At 43.2% G+C, this 25,445-nt stretch overlaps 12 protein-coding genes across 12 annotated transcripts; 6 read left to right on the top strand and 6 right to left on the bottom strand.

Annotated features, from left to right (window-relative positions):
* Nucleotides 1-289: 289 nt before the first annotated feature.
* On the top strand, nucleotides 290-1,433 carry EAF01_000645 (uncharacterized protein; the record flags this gene model as incomplete). Its single annotated transcript, XM_038908895.1, has 2 exons — nucleotides 290-686; nucleotides 739-1,433. The coding sequence occupies 2 exons, from the start codon at nucleotides 290-292 to the stop codon at nucleotides 1,431-1,433; spliced, it is 1,092 nt and encodes a 363-aa protein (XP_038775801.1).
* Nucleotides 1,434-2,949: 1,516 nt separating this feature from the next.
* On the bottom strand, nucleotides 2,950-4,416 carry EAF01_000644 (uncharacterized protein; the record flags this gene model as incomplete). Its single annotated transcript, XM_038908894.1, has 1 exon — nucleotides 2,950-4,416. The coding sequence occupies one exon, from the start codon at nucleotides 4,414-4,416 to the stop codon at nucleotides 2,950-2,952; it is 1,467 nt and encodes a 488-aa protein (XP_038775800.1).
* A 1,155-nt stretch (nucleotides 4,417-5,571) lies between these two features.
* Nucleotides 5,572-6,469, bottom strand: EAF01_000643 (uncharacterized protein; the record flags this gene model as incomplete). The annotated part of the gene is made up of 3 exons (XM_038908893.1): nucleotides 5,572-5,677; nucleotides 5,731-5,977; nucleotides 6,046-6,469. 3 exons carry the CDS (start codon nucleotides 6,467-6,469, stop codon nucleotides 5,572-5,574), a joined length of 777 nt encoding a protein of 258 aa, XP_038775799.1.
* A 1,257-nt stretch (nucleotides 6,470-7,726) lies between these two features.
* Nucleotides 7,727-8,605, bottom strand: EAF01_000642 (uncharacterized protein; the record flags this gene model as incomplete). Its single annotated transcript, XM_038908892.1, has 1 exon — nucleotides 7,727-8,605. One exon carries the CDS (start codon nucleotides 8,603-8,605, stop codon nucleotides 7,727-7,729), a length of 879 nt encoding a protein of 292 aa, XP_038775798.1.
* A 981-nt stretch (nucleotides 8,606-9,586) lies between these two features.
* On the bottom strand, nucleotides 9,587-10,064 carry EAF01_000641 (uncharacterized protein; the record flags this gene model as incomplete). Its single annotated transcript, XM_038908891.1, has 2 exons — nucleotides 9,587-9,715; nucleotides 9,828-10,064. The coding sequence occupies 2 exons, from the start codon at nucleotides 10,062-10,064 to the stop codon at nucleotides 9,587-9,589; spliced, it is 366 nt and encodes a 121-aa protein (XP_038775797.1).
* A 1,269-nt stretch (nucleotides 10,065-11,333) lies between these two features.
* Nucleotides 11,334-15,221, top strand: EAF01_000640 (uncharacterized protein; the record flags this gene model as incomplete). The annotated part of the gene is made up of 7 exons (XM_038908890.1): nucleotides 11,334-12,422; nucleotides 12,480-12,963; nucleotides 13,030-13,313; nucleotides 13,368-13,397; nucleotides 13,464-14,030; nucleotides 14,103-14,479; nucleotides 14,537-15,221. 7 exons carry the CDS (start codon nucleotides 11,334-11,336, stop codon nucleotides 15,219-15,221), a joined length of 3,516 nt encoding a protein of 1,171 aa, XP_038775796.1.
* A 918-nt stretch (nucleotides 15,222-16,139) lies between these two features.
* Nucleotides 16,140-17,731, top strand: EAF01_000639 (uncharacterized protein; the record flags this gene model as incomplete). Its single annotated transcript, XM_038908889.1, has 2 exons — nucleotides 16,140-16,386; nucleotides 16,452-17,731. 2 exons carry the CDS (start codon nucleotides 16,140-16,142, stop codon nucleotides 17,729-17,731), a joined length of 1,527 nt encoding a protein of 508 aa, XP_038775795.1.
* Nucleotides 17,732-18,648: 917 nt separating this feature from the next.
* On the bottom strand, nucleotides 18,649-19,416 carry EAF01_000638 (uncharacterized protein; the record flags this gene model as incomplete). Its single annotated transcript, XM_038908888.1, has 1 exon — nucleotides 18,649-19,416. One exon carries the CDS (start codon nucleotides 19,414-19,416, stop codon nucleotides 18,649-18,651), a length of 768 nt encoding a protein of 255 aa, XP_038775794.1.
* An 856-nt stretch (nucleotides 19,417-20,272) lies between these two features.
* EAF01_000637 (uncharacterized protein) lies at nucleotides 20,273-21,446 on the top strand. The gene is made up of 2 exons (XM_038908887.1): nucleotides 20,273-20,750; nucleotides 20,894-21,446. The coding sequence occupies exons 1-2, from the start codon at nucleotides 20,440-20,442 to the stop codon at nucleotides 20,997-20,999; spliced, it is 417 nt and encodes a 138-aa protein (XP_038775793.1). The 5' UTR covers nucleotides 20,273-20,439; the 3' UTR covers nucleotides 21,000-21,446.
* A 443-nt stretch (nucleotides 21,447-21,889) lies between these two features.
* Nucleotides 21,890-22,858, top strand: EAF01_000636 (uncharacterized protein; the record flags this gene model as incomplete). Its single annotated transcript, XM_038908886.1, has 1 exon — nucleotides 21,890-22,858. One exon carries the CDS (start codon nucleotides 21,890-21,892, stop codon nucleotides 22,856-22,858), a length of 969 nt encoding a protein of 322 aa, XP_038775792.1.
* Nucleotides 22,859-23,670: 812 nt separating this feature from the next.
* On the bottom strand, nucleotides 23,671-24,296 carry EAF01_000635 (uncharacterized protein; the record flags this gene model as incomplete). Its single annotated transcript, XM_038908885.1, has 3 exons — nucleotides 23,671-23,939; nucleotides 24,009-24,151; nucleotides 24,244-24,296. The coding sequence occupies 3 exons, from the start codon at nucleotides 24,294-24,296 to the stop codon at nucleotides 23,671-23,673; spliced, it is 465 nt and encodes a 154-aa protein (XP_038775791.1).
* Nucleotides 24,297-24,471: 175 nt separating this feature from the next.
* EAF01_000634 (uncharacterized protein) lies at nucleotides 24,472-25,140 on the top strand (the record flags this gene model as incomplete). The annotated part of the gene is made up of 1 exon (XM_038908884.1): nucleotides 24,472-25,140. One exon carries the CDS (start codon nucleotides 24,472-24,474, stop codon nucleotides 25,138-25,140), a length of 669 nt encoding a protein of 222 aa, XP_038775790.1.
* Nucleotides 25,141-25,445: the final 305 nt, after the last annotated feature.

Below are 25,445 nucleotides of genomic sequence, written 5' to 3'. Positions count from 1 at the left end.
ATTTCTAAGCCTCCATTTTCTGTCTTTAGTTAGTATTGTTATTATATCTTACCACCAACATTTCGTCTATTTGTCTTCGCCATATCATCAAAGCCTCGAGAGACTTCTTTAGATAACTAGTTTGTTAAGTATACTCAAGGTCTTCTTGCTTTTAACAAACCTTGGTATCTTCCCACGCTCCTTTTCCTCTTTTCCTTTTGTTTTCCTCCTTGTACGTCGAAATCGAAGTAACAAATCGCAAATATACTTCTTCGCTTATATTATAGTTAGCCTCAAGAAAGTCACAAGAATGGCTCGAGTTACATATATACTCGGACTTGGGTCAATTATCCTTGGTCAATTGACACCTTCTTCAGCACAAGCAGTGACTGATGTAGTATCAATCACGGATACATCAACCATAATTTCTTGCGCAGATACTGTAACGAATTGTCCAGGAAAATCAATCACTTCCGGTTATGCGGCTGGTGTGACATCTACTCCAAGCGTGGCATCGGAAGTCACATCTGAAGCATCAAGTTGGGTAGCACCTTCAGCTCCGGCAGCATATACAGCTCCAGCAGCAGGTCCCTCGACTGTGACCGTTACCGAGACTGCAACTGGAGATTGCGGTGCTTCTGTTGCCTCCGAAGTAGCTAAGTCAACTTCATCAAATTCCATGTGGTGGCCTCCAGCATCAGAAACAGGTAAGTTTGCCCACATCCTCTCTTTCAAACTCGCCCACTAATACTTATTCAGCTGTCTCTGGTGTAGCTTCATCAACTCATGCATATACATCCTTAGCTTCCGGCTGGACCAGTGCCGCAGCATGGGGAACGGGAGCCAAAACCTCCTCTAAATACACATGGGGAACCGCTGTAACGTCGGCCCCAATTGTTCCAACATATGCCTCCGATATTACCTCCCACACTACCATCCACATTACCTCTGACCAATCAGTCACTCTCACAACTTACTCCACCTCCACCGTCCAAACCAAAACCAGCGGCTCCACAGTATGGACCACCATTACCGGCTGGCTCACCGTTGTAACATGCGATGCCTCCACTGGCAGCGCATACGCCACCGGTTACGGATCCGGTTATTCAGCAGGCACAGGCTACTATGGAACCGGGACTGTAGTCGGCCCTTACAATAACTCTACCAAAATAGCAACAGGAACAGCAGCTCTGGAAACTTCAGCCATGGAAAGTGCAGGTTCCTATGATACCTCCCTCTTATCATTCAGCACGGCGACTCCTGCGTCGGGAAGTACATCGAAATCAACGCTTTATATTAATCCACCGTCCAGCACGGGCATAGCAAGTGAAGCTACGGGAATTAATGGGACGACGGGGGCGCAACAAACGACTATTTCGGCGGATTCGGATAGAGTGAGGATTTCGTTTGTGGTGTTGGGAGTGGTGTGTTTGACGAATTTGTTCTTATTTTGATCTGGGGAGTTTGGGTTTTGAGAAGCTTTTTCTGAGTTATAGTGGTGTGCATGGAATGCATGGAATGCATGGAATGGTCTTATGAGTTCATGCTTTGTGTCCTTGAGATGGTGTCGAGACTCGAGTTGGGTAAGATGTGATTGTTGTATTTGTACTACTATTTGGGAGAAATGGATAGGATGAAATATTCGTCATCAGATCTTATCTTGAGTTCTTTCCTACAGATTCCAAGGGTTATTCTTTTGGTGAATGTGGGTTTGGAAATCGATACCCGGATTTGTCGGTGTTGGTTTGGGTGTTGAGATATCTGATGTCTATGTTTGTTGATACTTAGGTAGTATATACACAGACGAATAGCTGATTAATGGAGCTGGTTCATCCAGATATGATTCACAATTTCTTTGATTGAATGGGGGAGTGATTCGAATAGCAAGCTAAGAAATTAAGATTGGAATTCGAGGCTTGATGAGCTCAGGTCTTAGGTGCTCAGCTTTATTCTCTTACGATGGTATCTTTCAACGGCGTGGCGATAATGTGATCAAGCAACGAGATACGGCGAGTAGAAATCATGGGCTATTTTGCGAATGTGACTGTACAAACTCCTCATCCTACACCATCTCCAATACCATTCTTGCTAACGGAAAAATGACAATCCACTGATCTTCCCACATCCAACATTTCAGCTCTTACCTCCAAGCTTACATCACAACATTACCTCGTCGATCTTCCCATACTAGATACTCATTAGAAGCTAACAATCCTTATCTCTTATCCAGATATGCAACGAATCCAGATAGCATCATCCCCCTAAACGCCAAAGAATACTAAGCAAGTAAGCGAGCTTGAGCCGCGTTAGCTCGTGGCCTCTAGATATCTATCTGCAAGGAGGCTAATTCTCCTTATCACCTTTTCAAATATGCAACAGAACATCAAATCTATTCCCGAATTAGGTTAAGGGTATCGTGGAAGTGAGATTTTTGGCTATAATGCTGTTCTTGATTTCGTGGGAAGTTGCATGATGATGTGTCTTGATGTTTGGGAAATTGAGGTACGAAGACTGGAAACTTGATGGTGAGGAGTGCTGTTTCAATTAAAGCTTTATCAAATAGCTTTTACGAAATCTTTGGGTGGTTGATGGTTATAGTAAATATGAGTACTTTGGGTAGAGGGGCTATTAAGGAGTGGCGATGATCGTGTGGTGGTTGCTGTAATGCAGAAAAGAGGCTTCTCTGATCTGCCCAGCGTGAAAGATGGAAGAACTCGTAGACATTTCTGGGGACTGGCTCTGGAGCCAAAATGGGCAAAGGTGTTGGTGTTTGCAAAATTCTCCGTAAAAGGCTGCCCTAGAGTCTCATTCAACATGATCAAGTTTCGTGTTTGAATAAGAAATAACATCCTTTCCAATCGCTCCGGATCCAACATGTGTATTCTATATACAATCGGTCCTAGTTTACCTGCTCGTCCCAGACCAGTAATACACGAAATACAACACACCCAAAGCACCAATTATATAAGATTAATGTACACCACCAAAACCAAACCACTTCTCTTCAAATCCTTTCAATTCCTCGTACGAATCCCAATCTTCAACGACCACCAAATCATCATCATATCCATCAAAAGTAGACATACTCGTTACCAATCTAGGATTAACAGCGACATCTAATTTTACACCCTCCCCAATCTTATCATTTGGCGAATCAATATTACCATATGTAGTACCTTCCTTGAAAGAATCATCACGTATCCTATGAACCTGCGACCATAGCGGCCTCTCGAAATGAGAATGCTTAATCAGATTCGCATGTACGAACATCCACTTTCCATATGGGTCTGCTTGAAGCATTGTGTGTCCTCCGGATTGAGAACTTCCAGGAATTTTCGCAGCCCCAACAGCGTTCATTCTTCCTGGACCGGTCCATGATTTTCCAAGAAGAAGTGCCGCAGCCCGAAATGAATCTCGATCACCTCCCATAAATCCATAAAATTCTTCATGATGAAGTGCAAAATACTCAATCAACCATAGGATATCCTGATGTCGAGTTCGAGATATCATAACCTGCCCAGATTCCCCTTCGTATTCATTCCGACATGGCTGACCCAATAAACGCCACATCGGATTGGTGGGATGAGATTTTGAATAATCAGGCCATAAGAGAAGTCCCGTATCTCTCCATTCTCTTCCTTCAAACAGATATTCGAGATTCCGTAGAGGATAAGAATCTGTATCTAAATACAAGATTTCGTCAAATGAAGATTGCTGAATGGCGGCTCCTTTTATTTGGAAATCTTTCCAACCCGACCCTTTTGATACGTCTCCTACTACACGCATTGTAACTTTAATGCCGCTAGTACCGGAGTCAGAGTTCTGCAACTCTTTTAGATCAGAGAGAATACTACTAAGAGCAGGTGCAGATAATTCGGAGTTGAAATGAAATATCTCGACTGGCAACGTGCAGTTGTAAGACTTCAAAAGCCTAAGGGAAGTTCGCGCACGAATCAAGGCGTGACGATCTCCCGCGGCCATTACAATTCCTCTTTTGATCTTTTTTTCCATCCCTGGCATATCGGCGTCAGAAGGTGATGAGCTTGATTTCCCAATTGCCTCAATTTGCTTGCGGCGTAAATTCGTTGTGATACCTTTGCGCCACGCATAAATCTGAGATGAAGGTATATCTGCCCACGTTTTCACATTTCCATCAACAGCACCTCGATCATAGTTCGTCCCATTAACCGGGCAGGTTTGGGAATTCATTGCAACAGCATCATCGTAAGATAGGACTGGACGCGATAAAAACTCCTCCAAGATTGCATTCACCCTTAAGATCTCTTCTGAATCTGGTGGCGTCTCATAATCAAAATAATTCTGCGCTTTCTGCGGAATATAACTCGATAAATTGTCAGAGTTTAAACGAGAAAGACTAGCGATTAAGGCAATGAAAACGATTGCGCCAAAGAGAGCGAGTGCACGAGTTTGCCTCATTCTTTGGTAACTTCACCAAAAATGAATTTTCTCGAAACGAAACTCGGAAGGATCGGATTAATGAGTTGTAACGTAATGGACCTTTTCTTTCTAGTAAATGAAGCTCATTGCAAGTAATTGCAAGTAATATACAGAGATCTAGGGCAGAGACATGTGTAATGTATGTTGGCGGCGAAGTGTCTCGGATGATCTTAAAAGGCAAAGAGATATCTTGACACAACAGCCAGCCAAAAGAGCGATTTCGTTGGATTAGAGTTCTGATTAAAAGTAGACTGGCGGCTAAAAGAACTATCCCAGTGTCCAAGACTTCATTTTGAGGGCCACCAGTGAGCTTTTGATAGATCCCGGGGAAATATTAATCCGTAAAATGATTAACTAAGCAGCTTTCATTTCGTTCGTATTTTCATCATCTCCAATTATTGGGAGATTCATGCATTGGCATACTGATCAAAAGCGGAACCTTGCTACCATGGCGGCCATTCTCAGAGATCCATGGATGTCTAATAACTCAATCAGAATTATTAAGCGCGAAAGTAATACGAAGTTTCCTCGCACGACATGTGCCCATGAGGTTAGCTCCAATATGAAAAGGCTATACGCGCTTTTATACCATGGATAGATGAGCCTTGCCCAACGACAATATTTTCGACGTTGTCTATCCTCTATATAAGTTAATCCGAAATACGAGACTCCTAGAGCCGAGACTTCAGCCCGTATCTAACTAAAATAACTATGCTCTCGCGAAACTCTGCGGCCTCTGATATTTAACGATGATCGTTACCCACAAAGAAATTACCATCGCGACCTTGTTACTTGCGAAACGATACAATATCTGCGAAGCAAAACTCATATGGTCGAGGGACATGGTGGCATCAACGAAGACACAATCAAACTAGATGTAAAGATTCACATTCTGAAAAGCTTGACTATGTCTATGTTGATCTCTCCATGTATAAAATCTATGCTACGGATTCTGGATCAGCGAATGTGACGAATATAAGTGCATCGATGGTTTCCAGATTTGTGGTTAGGGACTGTTCCTTACTTGGTATTGGGGCAAAAGGTGGCTACCTAGAGATGTCTTGAAATACGAATTGCCCATGCCAACAGTTTGTGCAAAATCATTTGCAAAGTTTCAATAAATGTATCCCCGGGTCAATTCGGTGTCTCACAAACCAAGGGAACAAAAGACTCAGTCCCCCATGGTAGCCATGTTTTTCCAACCTCGAATTTCCCTTTGATGGGTCTCCACATAAAGTACCTGTCAACACCAGTCATTGTCCGTACACAATCAGAATTCCGAGTAGTGCTCACTGAGGTTCAGGAGACAGTTTTTCTTCCAGATCTTTCCAACTCGAACTTGGATCTTCAATACTGGTGTTCACCACCACCTTGTAGTATGTCATAAATCCATACTTTTCGTATAGTAATCTTCCCGTCTCGCTCGCCTCTACATATGTATCGACACCTAGTTCATCAGCTCTTTCGATACCCCAATCCATCACCAATTTCATAGCACCTTTCCTTCGAAATCCCGGAATCGTGAACGCGATGTTTAAGACTGCGATATTGCGACTTTAGCATGGACTGGTTCCTAGCGAGCACAGCATCGGAGATACCTATACTTACGCAAGTATGGTCGATTGCAATGTAAGTAGTACTTATGGGCTTCAATTTGTCGCATAAAATTGTTGGCATATTCTCGACCGATTCCCTCTGGCCACCAAAGAGCAACGACTGGGTTTGCATTATTGACAGTATCTGAATTTCCTTCGAAATAAATCCAATTTGCAGCTCCGATCAGTTTTCCATGCATTGGCTCAATTATTTTCATCCAATGACTATTGGGAGACTTCTGTGCATGGTGTCTTATTGCGGATTCCGTGGCTATCTGAATAGATCGCTCTCTTTCCTGCGGGGAGTCATCTTTGAGATAATAGACTATTCGAAGATAGGAATTGAAAGGGTTCTCAAATGCTTCCCAACAAGCTATCATCATTTCTTTAAAGTCGGCTTCGCTTTCGAAATCGAGACGCTGGAGATTCGATTTCATTGTAAGTATGGAATATGACGAAAGTGAAGATGCAGGCCGTTGTCAATCACTGAAGTATAAAAGACCTATGAAATGTTAATTAGGCAGATCCTGAATTCGATCATTAACGTCACCTTGCCGTGGCTATGTATTGATAGTGTCTATTTCCTTATTTTGCAAATTCAAAATTGTTCACCTATACTTTCCTCAGACCCATAATGTTGATCTTTTAAGTTCTCCAACCTTCAACACTTCTTTCCGTATTTGTCTTGACGCGTAAATGACCTTGGATCCACACATCTGGTGATCATCATGTTTTCAATACATCGCAACGTACAGTGCTGTCATCTGATGACATTCTGATTCCAATGTTTGATTATCAGTTCCCTCTTCAACGACAATCAAAACTGGATTCTTACCCACAACCTATTATAATATCAAACTTTGAGCCACAGCTTATTTACTGGAGGACTAAGAATGCTACGTGTGATATGGCTATGAGATATACACAGAGATTGGATACGAATTACATGGGGATTACAAGAGAAGATGTTTACTGGAGTCGATCACTGGCAGCAGAAGCTGAAGATTTTTCAGCTGGTACATGAAGTTACGCCACAATTATTCACATCTCGCTCTTCGATTCTAAGTCCCTGAATGGCTTCAATGAGTCAGAGGAGTTCTGGATGCGCTGAAAAGCAAATGAGAGTATTATGAATACGGCGACGGGAATTTAGATGCTGCATATGTCCGCGGGTTTAAAGGAGGATTGCCTGGGTTAAGTACCACATGATGTGAAGAGGAGAAGAGTGTTATATTATTCAAGAGGTAAGTCATTCTTATTTTTGATGCTAACGGGGTGGGACGTTGGGCCGGACATTTGCCCTCTGGGGAAATGTGCATTTGCATGACTTTTTCCAGGACAGAAATTGGGATTTGAGGAGGAAAATGATGGTGCAGTTTTGTGATGGTTCAAGGAGATGTAGGAGTTTTGATAGACTGGGCTTCACTCCGGTGATCGGAAGCTTTTGATTTCTGTATTTGATTGCTAGTCCGGACTATTGGACATCCTGGGAAAATGTATGAATAGCAGTGCTATCATGATTTGGATGTTGGGGACCTTCATAAGCGAGCGCTTGCTGTCATCATTCACGCTGAGAACATTGTATAAAAGTGCTACATCAATCCAAGCAATATATTGAACCAAATATGGCATGAACAACCTGCCAACCGTTGACCCTAAATCACCTAATATGTAGTACTATCCCACTCCGCGCTTTAAAAGTCAAAACTGGCGTAATCCATATACAACCTCGCCTCTTCCGAGAAATCCATATGCTCCTGCGGAGATTTCAACTCCGGCGGCGAGATGATATTCTTCAACTCTCTGAGCGACTCAATATCCTCCAACATTCCTCTGTCCAATTTATCCCATATAATGCCATAACCCGGTTTTGCCGCTCCAGCAACAGTAATAACTCTTTTATTCGTAATCACATAATCGCATCCCGTATCCCACTGATCGCCTTTGAATTCTTCCTCCAATACCTGACATTCATGAACCAATGCTATCGTTTTCGTATCCTTATTCACAGCCCCTATCGAATATAACATTCCCCATTCTAAATCGAAAAATCCATGACCCTTTCCAAATCGAAGACCTTTGTAATTTATAGCGCCGGTTCCCGTTACCATCAATGGTATTTTTAATCCCTCACTTCGTATCGCAGTCAATGTAATATGCCTCCCATATCTTTCCATTCCATCCAGATAACTCGCAACCTCCCATTTGCGTTCCGGTATTTCCTTAGGATTCAGCAGGAAAAACCCCCGTCTGATACCATACGTTGTACAAATGACAATCTTCCCATCTTTCAGCGCCTGACATCGTAGTTCCTGCAAACAATTGTCGGGGGCGATAAATATCGTTTCGGCATACATATAACAGTCTAAATTAATTAAGTGACGACCTGCATCGTTGGAACCCACGAAATCGCATATGAATGAAGAGTAATCGTGGTCGAACCTTGAGTCTGGGATAGCTACATGGCGCAACTCTTCCCAGACTTTTTCACGGATTTGAGATTTGTGCGTGGAGGCTGGTGGTGTTGAGCCTGTCTGGAGAGGAGGAGGTCGCTGGGGTGCGGATATGGTCATGATAGTCGAGTGAGTGTGATGTTGTTTGAGATTACGATTATTCTGCCGATGAAGGATTTGATTTTGGAAGCGGTAAAGGGTAATAGTGACTAATAAGCTGATAGGAAATGTAGAAAATATAAATGAAATATATCTGAACAATCGTTCATCCGAGTCTTTATTTGACAAATACGGTGTTTATATTTGGGGGGAGGAGAAGATTTAAAGAGACCGAAACTAGATGTCTGGGCGTGAAACTCGAATATAAAAATGTTTCACACATGTGAATTGCAGATCCGGGGAACGAACATGACACGGAAGCTTAAAAGGTTCGTGTCTCAAGCGCTTCTGCTCGTGTTATGATCCCGAAACGTAGAGCATTTAGGGGCAGAGGTTCCTGTTATTTTGCGTATGTTTGATGCATCTGGGATATACTGTTTACTTCCCATGAAGATTGATTCGAACAGTAAGGTGAAATCTTCCATCAAGTCATTCTTGCCCTTCTGTTTAATATAAATTCCATCACGAGGTCCACGGTACGTCCTTCTTTCACGCAATTATGGTGCCACACACTGGATACAAATGCTATATATATGCAGTGCAGTGTCGCCAGGCATTAAAATAGAGTCTCGCACGCCACCACGAGTTGACAAGATGTAGCTATATTTCCAACAAGCATTATGACAGCAAGAGCAACTTTGATTGGGTACATAGGAATTCGGGACTTGAACCCAGTGCCCAATTGTTGCGAAGACCTGGAGGAAATGTCTAACAAATCTGCCGTATACATAGCAAATTGACCCAATACTGTCTGTCACTTGCATGTCCCAATACACAAACTTTTTCGCAAAATCTTCGTCGAAACACGCCACTGCTGCACGCGATTGAAAATCAAAGTGGTGATGTAAATTAGGAGATGGTCGTTATCGTGATTCTAACCCTTTTGTAAACCCATTACTCTATCCATGTGCTGTTATACATTGATTATATTTCCTCATATCATCATGGCCTTTGCCCTGGACCTGGAGGTCCTATTTGACCTGGCATCTCTTGCGCCCCTTCGGCTTTAAGTCTCTGCAAAGTTTGATCGCGCTGGTATTCCATAACTCTTCGCTTTTTGAAATATTGGACCTACGCCACAATCAAGTCAGCACAAACATTCCTTGTGTATATTATTCTCACTGCTCCGATTCCTAGGTACTCTAGCCTAGCCCATACTCAGCTCTCAATGAAGAAAACTCACCCAACTCGTAGCACAATTACTTTCAAATCCTTTGCTCTCTACTGCACACGCTTTCTCCGCCTTGTCCTTCTCCGTAATACTATCAATGATTTCTGCTTTATCCAAGCATTTAAAATAAGCATCCCTAGCTTCCCAGCACCGAGATCGTTGTGTGCGGTCCGGAGCTATAGGTGCACCATCCACGCCAGTTTTGGGGGGTGGTAAGGAAGCTGAGGTTGAGGATGAGAAAAGACCCATAGCGTGCTAATCTTAAGACTCAAATGGGGGTGGGAGATTGGAATTCTAACTGCTTGAACTCATTGATTAGTTTTCAAAGATACGAGGCTACGGCACGGGAGGGCTTTGACTTACCAATTATTGCCTATAGAACGTGATAAATTGAGAGGTCTGGGAGAACCTTGGAAGTTAGCGATCAGCCACAGCCACAGCCGCAGCCACAGCACTTTCATCACAGCAATTCGAACGCACGCTTAAATCCCGGGAAACAGAACACACCCACCAAGACGGCATCTCTTGACCTTGCAGAACACGCCGTCTCATTTTCTTAAACTTTATTTCACTTAGCCAGGCGAACAATTGATTGTGCTTTGGCATTTGCTCTTGATGAACTTCAAATCGTTTGAGATCCTTTCGATTGTTCGATTTTGCTCCTCATGAGTGGCGAGTCCCTATATGTATTCCCAGAGACTAGCTGCCCTTACCTATGGCCTCACTCATACCGAGTCATACATCGATACGTTTCTGACTAGCAATTGGATATACGACGTGGAATCAATATCCATCCATACCAGCCAGATCAAACCAGTCTCACGGGGTCTTGAGGGTTCAAATATCCCGAAATGGATACGCCAGAGTATCGGTAGCCATGGAACAGTCTCAATCAGATCAAGCATCGATACTATAATAGTTTATAGTGCCCCAAGACTCCAAGTCTTTATGGCTGCTAGTATACTCCTGATAGGGGTAATACACTGGCAAGTGTTCCTATTTTAAGACTAGTAGTACAGAGTCTAGAACTCATTTTAGATATCTTGGTTATTAGTTGATCAACGATAATTCTAGAAGAAAGTTACGAGAGTGGCGATCTTATATGATGTGGAACCTAGAATTAGACCATTTGTTTCTGTCTTCCAAGTCTACTTGTTCTCGAATTTGATTTCCAGTTCATTGATCGAATATCATCAATACTATAAGACCAAAATTCGTCACAAAAGCTCCAAATAAAATGGAACAGTAAGTTTGAAGTAACGGACGATCTCAAGGGCGACGTACGAGGCGTGCCCCACGCCATCATCCCCAGTGAACCGAGAGTCCATGGGTGAGTCTCCTTTCGATCCATTCCAGATATAGTCGCGTACTTGACCTTGACCTCTTGTCTTCTACAATCTCCACCTTCCTTGATATCATGAATTATATGCTAAAGAATGTATCTCAATAGGAAGCAGGTAAACTCAAACAATTGATCACGAGGCTATCTCAACAAAGCCGCCGACTTCAACGTGGGACATGATGTATGGAAAAAACCATGGCAATGGATCTCGGTCGCCAGATTCGAGCCCAAATAAAATGGACCTTCCATTATCAATATTGAGACATTTGCCTACGCCTGTGCTCGTCTTGGATCAGCATCGGAAAGTGCTATGGACAAACTGGAAAGCAGGAGCTTTATTGGGTAGCACAGATTCTTCTATGAATGATGAGAGCGCGTTGATCGGGAAGGACTTGGATGACTTGGGTGTCACATTACTAGATAATCGATCATGGGTACCGGTTCTAAGTGAGATAGAGTATCTTCGACGTGGCGGAGCCTCATCAAATGATGAAAATTCGAGTTTTTTCGATGGGTTCCAGGTGGTGGTGAACAATGCATCCAATGCATCCAATGCATCTAAGTCGAATGATCAGAAAAGACGATTTCGGGCTTGTATTGATGCTCTGAATGGAGATCGGGACCTTCATTTCATTCTCACCTTCGAATCACCAATATTCTTGCAAGGGAATCCGATCAATTCCGGGTTAGGATCAACATCATCAGCAAATAAAGTAAAAGAGCCTCAACATAAACCAGCCTTCATAAGGGACGATGTTTTTTGTTCTCTCCGAAAAGCAATCTTTGACAATATTGACACCCCTTCATTCTTGATAACTGCAGATGGTGAATTTTACTTGGCAAATCAAAAAGTTCGAGATGTCTTGGGAGAGTCTATGGGGGGAGAGACTGGCTGCGGAGGGGATATTTTTCGAGACGCCCTACAGGTATGGGATGAGTCATACACTCGTCAGTTACCGCCCGATGAATATTTCGGAAGAGTTTTAGCAAGAACTCAACAACCGTTCGCGAATCAAAGATCTGGCTTTATAAATCCCATAAATGGAGCTCGAATGACAGCCCTGATGTCCGGAGAATGCCTTTATGACGAGGCTGGGATTTACTTGGGATCGATTTGCTGGTGCGAAGATATACAGGAATACGAACAATACTTGATTGAGAAACAAAACAAATTACTACGAAGCCATGAAACTATCTGCGATTTGATGCCACATCTAGTGTGGACTACAAGACCGGACGGTTATTGCGATTGGTACTCCAGGCGGGTAAGGATGCCTTCTAGTAATTGTTCACAGTTCATAAGAAACTAACCTGCGCCATAGTGGTACGAATATACAGGCATGTCTAAGGAAGAAAGCATTGGCAACGGATATGAGAAGATGATTCATCCGGAAGATTTGAGTGCTCTTAGAGAAGCTTGGGCTTATGGACTGGCAAATGGCGAAGAGGGCGAGGTTGAGGTACGGTATCGAAGGCATGATGGGGTATACAGATGGATGCACACGAGAGCTTGCCCACTACTTGACGACAATGGAGAAGTTCTGAAGTGGTATGGAACAAATACAGATATCACGGATATTGTGATGTCACGAATTGAGGCCAAGAGGAACAAGCATCAAATGTTGACAGTTCTGGCTCATGCCGAAGTCAACATGTTTTGTGTGGATAAAAATCGACTAGTAACAATGGCGGAAGGAGCCATGCTATGGGATACCAAAACTGAGCAAACGTGTCAAAGTAAGGAAAACTTGATTGGGAAAAATATTATTGAGCATATGCAAAGTACGCAGGCAGGGGGCATACCGGGTTTGTTTTCCTTATCTATTCCTCTGTGAAAATACTCCCGCGTTACTGATGTGTTCCAAATCCTAGGCCACGAAAATTCTATCCTGGAGATATTGTCCGGAAAGGTCGAAATGGCAACTTGCGAAGAAAAGATAGGAGACAAAAGCTATCGAACACGACTAGTGGCAGATATCGAGCACAGCAGTGATGATGGAGGGCAGGCACCGAAGGTTATCGGATGCTTGGGCTTGAGTATTGATATCACGGATGTCGAAAAACGGGCACAATTAGAGATGGATAACACGAGGTTGATGATTGAAGAACAAGCAGCTAAAGATTCATCTAAGATGAAAAGTCAATTCTTAGCAAATGTGAGTTTTTGGTGGCTTGTGAAGACTTCCGAAACGCTAACAGGATTTGCTAAGATGTCGCATGAGATGCGAACCCCGACGGCGGCGAGTCTCCCTGCTCATCTTTTCCCCCCAAGTTGAATGATCAAAGTATTAACGTGGTGGCATTAGGGCGTGATTGGTATGGTGGACTTACTCGACGAAGACCCAACTTTAACGTCTTCGCAACGCGAATATGTTTCCAGCATCCAACTTTCGGGAAGAGCCCTTCTAACCATTGTGAATGATATCCTCGACTTTTCGAAAATCGAATCCGGTCGTCTCGACATCGAAGAAGTTCCATTCAATCTTTGTTCTATTGTGGGAGAGCTATGTAAATTGCTATGCGTTTTTGCTAACCGAAAGAATTTGGTGTTCAATTATGAAAACGAGGTTGAGGAAAACCTCGAAGTCCTGGGAGATCCCGGGCGAATCAGACAAGTACTATCTAACCTTCTCACCAATTCGCTTAAATTTACGGAAAATGGGTCCATAACAATAAGCGCGAAAGGGAAGAGAATAACGGCTCCAGACAACATTGGAAATGACATAATTGAGGTCAGCTTCGTAATCAAGGATACCGGGATTGGAATATCTAAAACCACCTTGAATAAGTTATTTAGACCTTTTAGCCAGGGGGATTCTTCAACAGCGAGATTATATGGTGGGACGGGTCTAGGTTTGACTATATCGAGAAATGTAAGTATATTCTTCCATTCTTCCAATGCCTTCATTGAAATTCCTGCTTCGAGATACTGATTCAAAGACTAGCTTGCAACTCTGATGTCTGGAACAATTGCTCTTGATTCAGAGGAAGGAGTTGGGAGCACGGCCACATTCATAATACCATTGAAGATATCCTCCTATTGCCGTTACCCCCGACGTTCCAACGCTCCGGCTAAGCTTGACCTTTCTTTCACCAACAAAAAAACTGGTTCGCAATCTCTGCCGAGTACGCCACTGGCTCTTCGACCAAGTCCTCATCGAGGGCAGGTAAAACAACAACTTATAAATGAACAAATCTCGACTAGTGACACCAATCATGTTCTCCCTCCATATTTACGAAACGGAGACAAGAATAAAGAGAGTGGATCAAAACTACCGCTGGGAGAACGAGGCGAGATCCTTGTTCTGGTTGTCGAAGACAAGTAAGTTGGACATTCTCATTACAAGCACATCCTCTTATTTCTTGCTTACAAATATAGTGCCATTAACCAAACTATTGCATTGAAAACTGTCCGAAATCTAGGATTTCAAGCAAAAGCCGTTTGGAACGGACGTGAAGCATTGAATTACTTGAGCAATCCTGGGCCATCCAATCCGAGACCAGATATCATTTTGATGGATGTCCAGATGCCAATTATGGATGGTTATGAGGCAACGAAAATTCTAAGGACCGATAAAGAATACGAAAAGTATCTAGAACATGATATACAGTTTTCAGAAACTGCGAAAATTTTGGCCCCCACGAAACACTCAAATCTGAATGGATCGGAAATGGACAGCCCGGCCAGCACACAAACCAAAACGATTGCTCTCAAATCGAAAAGTAGACTAAAAGATCTTCCCGTAATAGCTATGACGGCTAGTGCGATTCAAGGAGATCAGGAAAAGTGTCTCGAGGCGGGAATGGATGGATACTTGAGTAAACCGGTTGAAAAGGAAAGGTTGGAGGAAACGCTGATATATTGGGCACAGAAGGCAATGAATGTCCGAAGAATTACAAGTCTGGGTGTTTCGAGTTCTGATGGTAAACATAGTAAAAATGATTCTGCCGATTCTGCCGTTGTCATGATGGACGAGGATTCTACTTGGTCACAGGATGGGGGATCGAGAGACGGCGATCTAGATGGCGGAGATGGGAGTGTAGAAACAGCTGGTACACCCTGATCATATTGTGGTCTCATTGTTGCATGTGGACGCCGATTCTGTTGGACTTGAGTTTGTTGTAGTGGGGGTGACTGTGAAGAACTAGGCTTGGTTCTGTGAATGGCGTAGACGTTTGTCGGTTGATAAACATGGATGTTCACGGTTCTTTAGGTGGTCCAAATGGCGCATTTTGATAGCGGCATTGGGCGATTTCTTGGACAATGGATAAGAGCCTTGGGATTGAGACTGGATTGGATTGGACTGGAATGATGATGTAAAATGATTGTACTATACCTTGGCACTGATTGATAAAATATTGTCTAGAGACTACCTGCCTGATCGAGAATGTTATATAGATAACGGATAAAGGGGGGGTTAGAGTTATTAAACGAATATCTTGAATTTTTTAAAGAGACCCCGCTAATGCAGGTGCTCCGGCAGAGATCTTGGCGTATCTGGACGGATAAAGGGGGTCGGCTTTTAGACGAACATTATGAATTGCGATTGCAACTGGTTCCTGGCGTGCCTGGCGTGCCTGAGTCCTTATCTAGTGTGTCAGACATGCATTGACTCAAGATATATAAATTAACTTCCAAGATCTACTGATAGCACGTGTGACAAGTCATGCCTTTATCCATCCTCGGCGCGAAGACAAGCGATCAATATGGTAGAACCTAAAACGGGGGCAAGGTCACCAGGTCTGGAGTACAAGAATCGATGGTGACAGGGGCAAGGGGTAACTGAACCACCGCAAAATTCATCGCCCAAATTTTGGCCAATCAATTTACTTGCCGATATCGTCGTGCATACGCTATCTGAGCTGAGTAGCTTTAAGCTTCGGTCATTCCCAACCTCTCTGTCTCTCATCCTTCAAAACAATCAAACATCATTATCAATTCAATAACAAATCCGTGGTAAACTTCCACGATTCTCTTCATTATGTTACGTTCCACTCTATTTCTTGCAGCTGCATCTTTAGCTACAGGTGCAGTTATTCAACAACCCATTACGGAACCAAGCTCTCAATCTCTCATCAATGAAAAACACAAACCATTGATCAAATCTACTTCCCTCCAAGACGATATAAAGACCAAAAACCTTCTCAAACGGGCAAACCAGCTTTACAAAATTGCAGAGGAAAGTATTCCTGAGTATAACCACCCCACGAGAGTTATTGGGTCAAAAGGTATATCCTCATTCTTTCATCTCCTCAGCTGCTCAAGACATTTTCTGACTCACTCTGTGTAACAGGCCACGAATCAACTGTTGATTACATCTACTCTTCTATTGCGTCTCTTGGCGACTACTATGAAATCTCCAACCAATCATTCCCTGCAGTAGTGGGCAACATCTTCGACTATCGACTTGTACTTGGCGATGCCGTTCCAAAGACTGCCACCCCCATGAGTCTCACACCTCCAACAGCGAACAAAGATTCGGTTTTCGGCCCACTAGTATTGGTTAGCAACAATGGTTGTGATGCGTCAGACTATCCCGCAGGGGTGGCGGGCTCTATCGCTTTGATCCTCCGGGGAACTTGTTCATTTGGAGACAAATCTGCGAATGCCGGTAAAGCAGGTGCCATTGCTGCAGTCATCTACAATAATGCCAACGGATCTCTCAGTGGAACACTGGGTGCACCAAACGCAGATCATATCGCCACTTTCGGTATATCAGACGAAGAAGCAGCTCCATATGTCGAGAAATTGAAGAATGGGGAATCCATTGATGGATCTGCATTTGTTGATGCATTGGTTGAAGAAATCAACACCACAAATATCATTGCTCAGACTAAAGGAGGCGATCCAAATAACTGTGTAATGTTGGGAGGACATTCAGACAGTGTTGAGGCAGGACCGGGTATCAATGATGATGGAACTGGTACTATATCTCTGCTCGAGGTCGCTACCCAGTTGTCCAAGTATAAGGTCAACAATTGTGTTAGATTTGGGTGGTGGGCAGGTGAAGAGGAGGGACTTCTCGGCTCAGACTACTATGTTTCCCAACTTACCGATGAGGAGAATTTGAAAATCCGTCTTTTCATGGATTACGACATGATGGCTTCTCCAAACTATGCTTATCAGGTGTACAACGCCACTGATGCTGCCAATCCTGATGGATCCGAAGCATTGAGAAACTTGTATACAAAGTGGTACAAATCTCATCATCTCAACTATACATATATTCCATTCGATGGTCGAAGCGACTATGACGCTTTCATCAAGAACGGTATTCCAGGTGGTGGAATCGCAACTGGTGCTGAAGGTGTCAAGACTGCTGCCGAGGTTGAAATGTTTGGTGGTAAGGCTGGAGATTGGTATGATCCTTGTTACCATCAACTTTGTGATGATCTTTCAAACCTTGCTCTTGATGCCTGGTTGGTCAACACCCAGCTCATCGCCCATTCGGTTGCTACTTATGCGGCTTCTTTTGAGGGGTTCCCAAAGAGAACTCTGGAAAGCGTTGGTGCTGCTGCAGCAAAGAAAGTGAAGGAAGAGACCAAATATCATGGTCCTCAGTTGGTCATGTAATTTCTTAATAACATTTTTAAAGGGATATACAAGGGACTTCAGAACGTGAAGATATTTGTAATTTTTAGTATGCCTTACATCTTATATAGGTAGACATCGAATTTGATTTTCTTTTAGCTATGATACATCTCAATACCCTTTTACATGCAGGCGATACTTTTTAACCAGAAAGACAAGAATCATAATAACAACTGTATCACGTTGCATGCTTCTTTTGCTTACAGGCAGACGCTAGCGAATTGATGCAGGAGGTCAATCGAATTGGGTACTTGATTGCGGCGCAAATAAATCCATATTGTGAGCGGAGATATTCCCTGAGAACGGAAAGAGAACGGGTGTTTCGGAGAGAGAAAAGCATATGGTATTTCCATTAAAAATAACCATAAAAAGTTTAAGACTTAAAAAGAGGAACGACTACGAGACCGGATCACTTGATAACCCTCGCCCCGCCCCGTCCCGCTACACCTCCCCAGAGCTCGCTAGTTACATTTCATGCGAAGATCCACATAGTGGCAGCGGCGGCGGGTAAGTATCTTTGAATTTCTATCTGCATTTACTCTATTTTAGGAAAATGTTCTATATATAGCCTGTCGCAACTAACAAGATTAGGGTCCAAATATCATCACAGTTGGAGTTGAAAATCTAGGGAACGTAATTTACGACCCAGAAGAACCACTTCAATTATTGCTCTCAATCCAGCAGATTCTTCCAAGAACTTTGAGTGTTTTGCCTTTGCTTCTGCCATTGCTTCCGTTTTTCCATCGTACAGGCTAGTGTGCATGAGCTTTTGGGCCACCATCCTAAGCTTCCTATCTTCCTTATCGAACTTCTATTTTGCAATTATGAATTCCTCGACCCTAAAATCAACTGGTCAACCATGTTCAACGAATAATCTTTTCTGTGCAGATCTCTTGTTATTAGCTATCGAGCAAGCATGGGTCTGCGTCAGGGATTGGATCCACAATATTATGCCCATTGGCAATATAATCGACATAACCAGATGGAGGTGTTGGAGGCTCTGATTCCACGTGAAGGGATCTTCCATCAGACCATGGCATTTCTTTTAAACCTCGGAGGTGTTCTATCCATTGATCTAGCATAATTTTTGCAGGGACAGATTGCAAGTCTAGATAAGTGTTTATGTAGCCTGGTGATTTATTAGGCCACTGGATAATGTGTTTTGTGCGAATATCGTAAACTGTGGTTCGTCCAAATAGACCCGGGGTGACTTTGCAGGAACCAAAGCGGACGACCCATGGTGCAAGATCGTATTCACCTTTCCAGAGGACTTCGCGTGCTTCGGGAACATCATTTGAATGGTTGTAAGGAAGGGTGCCATATGATGTCTCATCATCAATCTCGAGAAACGGAAGATGTCGGAGAAGAGCAATAACTTCAGGCTCCAATCCAATCGTGACGAGCTCCTCTTTGGGAAGGTTTTGATGAGGAGGCCACCTGATTTCTGAGTCTTCAATATATTCTCTACAACGAAGAGGTTTATGAACTTGCGTAACGCCATGTATAAACTCTCCATGTTGTGCTTTGATGGAATCTTCTGTGAAGACTACGCCGTTATGGTTGGGTGCACGAGACGGGACCTCGCAAGATTGAGAGGTAGAAGATTTCTGCCATGGCACCTCGATCTCAATTTCTGGTTTCTTACAAGCCTCTCTTAACGAGAGCATGAAGAGCTTACCAACCTATTAGTAAACAAATCTTGCAATACTAGCGTTGCTTAGACCTATAAATAGGGAATCCTACATCACATGTTGCTCCATTTGAAGCACTGTCGAGCGGGGAACTGAACGGAGATCATGTTATATATGGTTCTGAAAGCCTGTATAAGCATGAAAAAATGAGAAAGCGAGATTGTATTTATTTAGTCTACAATAACGTGTATTGACAGCGAGAAGGTAGGCGCATGGTAACTGAACACAAATCAACTGAATGGCCTATGTTAAGCGTATTTAAGCGATTTATTATAAAAGAATATAATATTAAGTTTTATAAAATCTAAAAAGGAGAAAGTATAATATTATATGAACAGTATGATAATAGATAAACTCTCTTTTTATCTATATATTACTGAATACTATATACGTTTTTAGTTTAGATTAAAAAATATTTTGGGGTTTATTCAAATCATTCAAGTAGGCAGAACACTTCTTAAATAAGCGTGTGCATTCAGCCTCAGATGCTCTATATTCAACAACCTTAGTATTGATTAGCAGGATTTTTGCTAAGCCACTGCTAGGTAGGATAAAGTATGGTCTATACCAAATAGCCCCCACAGCTCGGATCGTTACATGGGTCAACTACCTCCTCGTTATCTACAATCCAATGAATATTTCCAGGCGTATCATGAGGTAGACTTGCAGTCATGATTACTGGTACACATGTGCAAAGCTCTGCATAAGCATTATACCTAATATGATATCCATCTCTTGTACCTTTCCAATGATTTATTTCGAGATAACGAAGTCGTATCCAGTCGTGGCTGAAGATGTATATGAGTTACACAAGATTACGTGTAAGACTCTGATATACTGGGAATATACATATCTGCTTATCTGCTCCATGGAGTTTCTTATTGTCATAGCGGATTTCTTTTATAAGCTCCAAAAAACAAAAGTTCCTAGTGTCAGAAAACTGCAAACTCATACACTACCAAGTCCTCTTGCTACCACATCTTTAATAACAGATTCGGCATGCCAGGCCACCGTTCTCATCACCATCATCCCCCTCACCACAGATCCGAACTCAAACATCGATCCCCTCCAAGCTTGCCCGTGTCTTCGCCTCCACAAGCGGAAGTTCGTTGTCTAACTATTCGCTACGCGTCTTTAGACCACAGGAGCTATCATAAAGACTATAATCTGCCTTATGTTCGCCGCTTTCATCATTCGAATCGAGGCATGGTGACAGATCTTCCGACTAGCGGGGTAGTCGGTAGAAACAATTTGCAGAGTTTAGTGCAGGATAAATTGACGACGTTGATGAACAGAGAGTTTGCGAATTGGTGAGTGCTGTTTTCGCTGCTGGTGCCTGTTGATATGCTTTGAATGGATGGAGTTGGAAATGAGTGATGAAGATGTGGATAGGTATACTGTGGGATGCTGGGATGCTGGGATGGACTTTTGTTAATTTTATTATTTTCTGTAGGAAGTTCATCGGTGCTGAGAGATCACAGGCTGGTCCGCCGAGCAATAGTACACCATGGGGATATAGTGAGAGGAAAGTGAATGTTTATATTGAGAGACGGCAGTGAGGGGAACGAAGAAGTGTCTTTTGAGGCTTTCTACTTGTGTGGATTTTCGAGACGGGGGGTTCTCGTGGTAGATTACTATTGATTCTGAAGGCGCAGAAAGGAACGGACACGTTGATGGATGATTTATGATTTTCTTTTCTGTCTGGCTTTTGGTGTTGATATTTGATATTAGCTCGGCATGGGATTTGGTTTGGATGATTTTGTTGTGCAGCGAGGGTTTGAGCCTGCGATCGTAGTAGATCTCTTATATCTTCTCTTCTCTTTTCTTCTATCATCAGTTCATGTTAATTGATTTTGTTAATTTGATCTGGTTGATGAGTTAGCATTGCAACTAGGCAGAGTTGATGGGTTTTATACACTTCACTTCTATTGGCTGCAGTAGCTAACAATACCTATTCATCATTTCCATCATTATCATATATGGCCATGTTGAACCTACTTCCATCCAACTTTCGAAACTCCAGACCATGAAGATTGACTTCCACAATCTTCAAGTGAGATGCAATATATTTCCTCGAATTCCAATTGGCTTGATCCCCAGTCATCGAAAACGGCCATGTGATACATTTCACCCGGATAAATACTTCGGCTACAACAGCCCGGGGATGAATTGCGGGGTACTTTGGTACTGATGGCTAATATGCGGCATAATCTGCATGTGCGGTAAGATTTCTACATCTCTTCTGATAGATAGGGGATTATATACCTAGGAATGGAATTAGAATTCCTTCACCGGGGTTACCATCTATGAGCTGTCAAGTGACAAGCAGAATTAGCTTTCATTTTGTCGTCATACCAAGCCAAGGCCTATATACATGTAGCTTATCCCTCAGTTTGATAGTTCCTGTGTATACTTATGTATTGATTTCTTTCACCAACTCAAATTCAGCATGGTATTTTTCAATCTATTGCGCAGAGGCCTAGTCGCCTTTGCTGCCACCATCTCAATGATACCCACCGCTTCCAGTGCCGCCAATAACCTAACCCTCATCTCCAATTTCGGCTACAACCCCTCAAACGTAACAATGTATCTCTACATTCCCAGCAAACTCGCTCCCAACCCCCCCATCTTCGTGAATCCGCATTGGTGCCACGGAACAGCACAAGATGCATTCGCCGGCACACAATTCGCAACGCTCGCCGATATCTACGGCTACATTATGATATTCCCCCACTCTCCCAATTCCGTAGATCAATGCTGGGATGTTTCTTCCACCGCATCGCTTACGCATAATGCCGGAGGAGATTCGTTGGCGATTGTAAATATGGTTAAATATGTGCTTAAAACCTACAAAGCGGATCCCAATCGCGTGTTTTCGATGGGTACCTCGTCGGGTGCAATGATGACGAATGTACTCGTGGGTGTTTATCCTGATATCTTCGCGGCGGGCTCGGCATGGGCGGGTGTGGCATTGGGATGTTTTGCCGCGAATAGCAGTGCTGTGGATCTTTGGTCTAATGACTGCGCTACCGGTCAAATTATCAAGACGGGTTCGCAATGGAAAAGTATTGTTGAGGCTGCGTATCCGGGATACGTGGGATTTAGACCAAAGATGTGGGTGCTGCATGGTACAGATGATACGACACTTTATCCGCAGAATCTCCAGGAGGAAATCAAGGAGTGGGCGACAGTGCTGGGGCAATCGAAGACTCCGCTCTCGACGAGAACGAATTGGCCCGATGCGAATTGGACGACGTGGGATTATGGGAAGAAATTTAGAGCGACGAGTGCGAAGGGGGTGACGCATAACATTCCGACGAATGAGAGTGTGGTGATTGATTATTTTGATTTGAAATGTCGCGGTCCTTCGTGTTACTCGAGGGTTACGGCGGGGGCTAAGGGGGGAATTCATGGGTAGTGTGGGGGAAGGGGTATCTTGAATCTACGCAGTGTGTAAGGGGTGCTTATTGTAGTGAAAATAGCTATCATTCACAGTGTTTGCCGATTCATGGGCAAGGCACAAGGTAAAAAGCAAGGCAACAGAGTTTTGAATCATACAAGGATCTACAGAGTGTGCCAAGGGGACTTGTTGTAGCGAGATAACCTTTTCAGCAGTGCTTTCCTAAGGACGAAAGGGCGAAATCCCATTCATAGCGTCTTCTTACACTAGCGGCGTCAATATAAAATCATTCCATACTGCCATTTTCTCATGAAAATCCCATCCCATTTGTATCGAACATCATTTTCGTCTATCTGCAGTGGTGAACTCGAATTAACCACGCCTCCCTTACCTCCTACATTATTACCCTATGCTACCACCCATTGAAACCATACCTAGTAATCCAGAATACATAGACCCAAATAGTATTGTGCATACAATACACAATGTGAAACAATGTCTTCTTCGTGAAACACATATTCTACACTTACTTTCCTTTGATGGTGTGCAAGTTCAACCCAATTCCAGGAACGGCATCCTATCTCTAGCAAACACTCATACATGTGGGGATTTCAATATAGTTCCTGGAACTAGACAATAGCATTTAATACTCATCTCACCAATGCAAACTAGCTGCATATGCCAATGGACGGGTTACTATCTCAGATACTCATCTTCGAAAATCCTGGTCAACCATTCGAGTCGTCGTCTCCGAGAAACATCGGTTTAGCCCATCAAGAGGATTCTATGTATCATATTTATGTTTATCACAAGCAAAAGGTGATACCTTTTTAATGTACCCAAAAATCAAGATGCGACCCGTTCCAAAATAGATCGAACTTCGAGGCCTTGAAGATTCGCATGCGACGTGCAGTAGAGACATCGAGAAACTTTTCTGCCTTTGCCCTCTTTATTGTCGCAACTTCCTTGACATGCGGTTGGCAAATTATGGGGTGTTGTTTCTCCCTGCAATGTGGTGTTTGATGTTTCGATGGGGTGACGCGCCTTGCTTGACTATCACGTTCTGCCGCAGATAAGTGATACCAGTGAGGAGGAATTACTTATAGGGTGATTTCTATCGATGATGTCTTCCACCAATATTTGATGATCTTTTGTATCCATCTCAAACTTGCAAACTGATTCCCTTTAATCCGTAAAGCTGAATTATATACACCGGATATCTGGCAGGCGTCTTTTCTTTTACCTTCAGCCCAGATCAGCAGTGCATCACAGAACCCAGGTGGCAATCCCGTCGATTCTTCACATATTAGCCTCTCTAACTCTCATCCTCCTTATTCTCGCCTCAAAAGTCAAGTCACAATCAATCATGAGGTCCCAGCAGAAGTCACTCGTGCTTCGCATACCTCTTCCCAGATGGACCAATTCCAACCGACCAAAGCTCCGAAGATTTCATCATCTTTCCAGAGCCGGGAGAACCTACCAAATATATATTCGACAACAGGTGCAGATTCATCGCACTCGATTTGGTTCTTCTTGCGTTACCTCTGGCTACTACCGCAAGCTTGGTTTACCTTAACGTGCAGTCTGTTTATTGGAGAGATACATAGGCTAATGGCACATGGCAAAATACCATGCTGAATAGCCTTCGATTTGCGGCCAGACTTCATGAACTCTGGATCGGTTCTTCTGTGGCTTATATGGTATCCCATTTCATTGTATTCATGCTCGCTAAGGCCAAAGGTGTACCCTTTGGGCTACTTGGCGCTGGTCTTCAGATTGGAGACCTCAGGTTCTTCACCCGCAGGTCATTTTGGTCATCTTTTGAGTGTTCTCACGAACGGAAATTGAGCATGTATCTATTTGCCCTGTTCGTGGTGTTCTATTCCAACCTCACAGCTCTTGCTGGATCATCCTCTGCTATTGCTATGCGACCCAACCTCGATTGGTGGCAAATGACCAATAACACCTTGGTATTTCGCTTCCCGACCAAATTCGAGTTACGGCCTATAAACCTTTTAGAACCACTGGCTCCACCACTCTTGATGGTCAACTGTTCCAATTACGTAGAATCACCTGCCAATTTTGTATGTCCAGCCAGTGGAGCACAATATATCAACACTTGGCTGAATAATTTAGGCTTCAATGTTCTAAAAGGAGAATCAGCGAACATGATTTTTTATAACGCATACACAAATACGCGCAATTTTCTTGCCTCGGCTGGAATGGATTCAGGTCATTCTTACACAAACTCATTATCGGTTGTCCCTCAGCTCGCTGTGGGCGCGATATGGAATACCTAACCTTGGCGGGAGCCTATGAGTCTTTCACATGTCACCCCAAGTTCTTGTCTCATTCCACAACTACCCTGAAACAACCGATTGTTCAGGTCAAATGCAATATCTATGCTCAGAGTAATTTTACAAGTGCTGGTAACAATACAGCAGGTGCTCCATTATTTCCTGTCTCACATGGAATCATGAAGAATACATCGATGTTAAATGAAAAAATAGGATATGCAGTGCCAAAGAACTCCTGGGGCGGTATCGGGAATCAGCAAGACTTAGATCTAACCTAGATTGACCTTTACAAAAACTATAGCGGATCC

Source organism: Botrytis porri (genome assembly GCF_014898465.1).
Source record: "Botrytis porri strain MUCL 3234 chromosome Unknown BPOR_001, whole genome shotgun sequence".
Lineage (NCBI taxonomy): Eukaryota > Fungi > Ascomycota > Leotiomycetes > Helotiales > Sclerotiniaceae > Botrytis > Botrytis porri.
This window is presented reverse-complemented; position numbering and strand designations above follow the sequence as displayed.

What these genes read in the sequence shown, in the direction of transcription:
- EAF01_000637 (XM_038908887.1), top strand. Translation starts at nt 20,440, where the DNA reads ATGCCAGGCCACCGTTCTCATCACCATCATCCCCCTCACCACAGATCC. An exon ending in AACAGAGAGTTTGCGAATTG is followed by an intron (nt 20,751 to 20,893) that starts GTGAGTGCTGTT and finishes TATTTTCTGTAG; the next exon opens with GAAGTTCATCGGTGCTGAGA.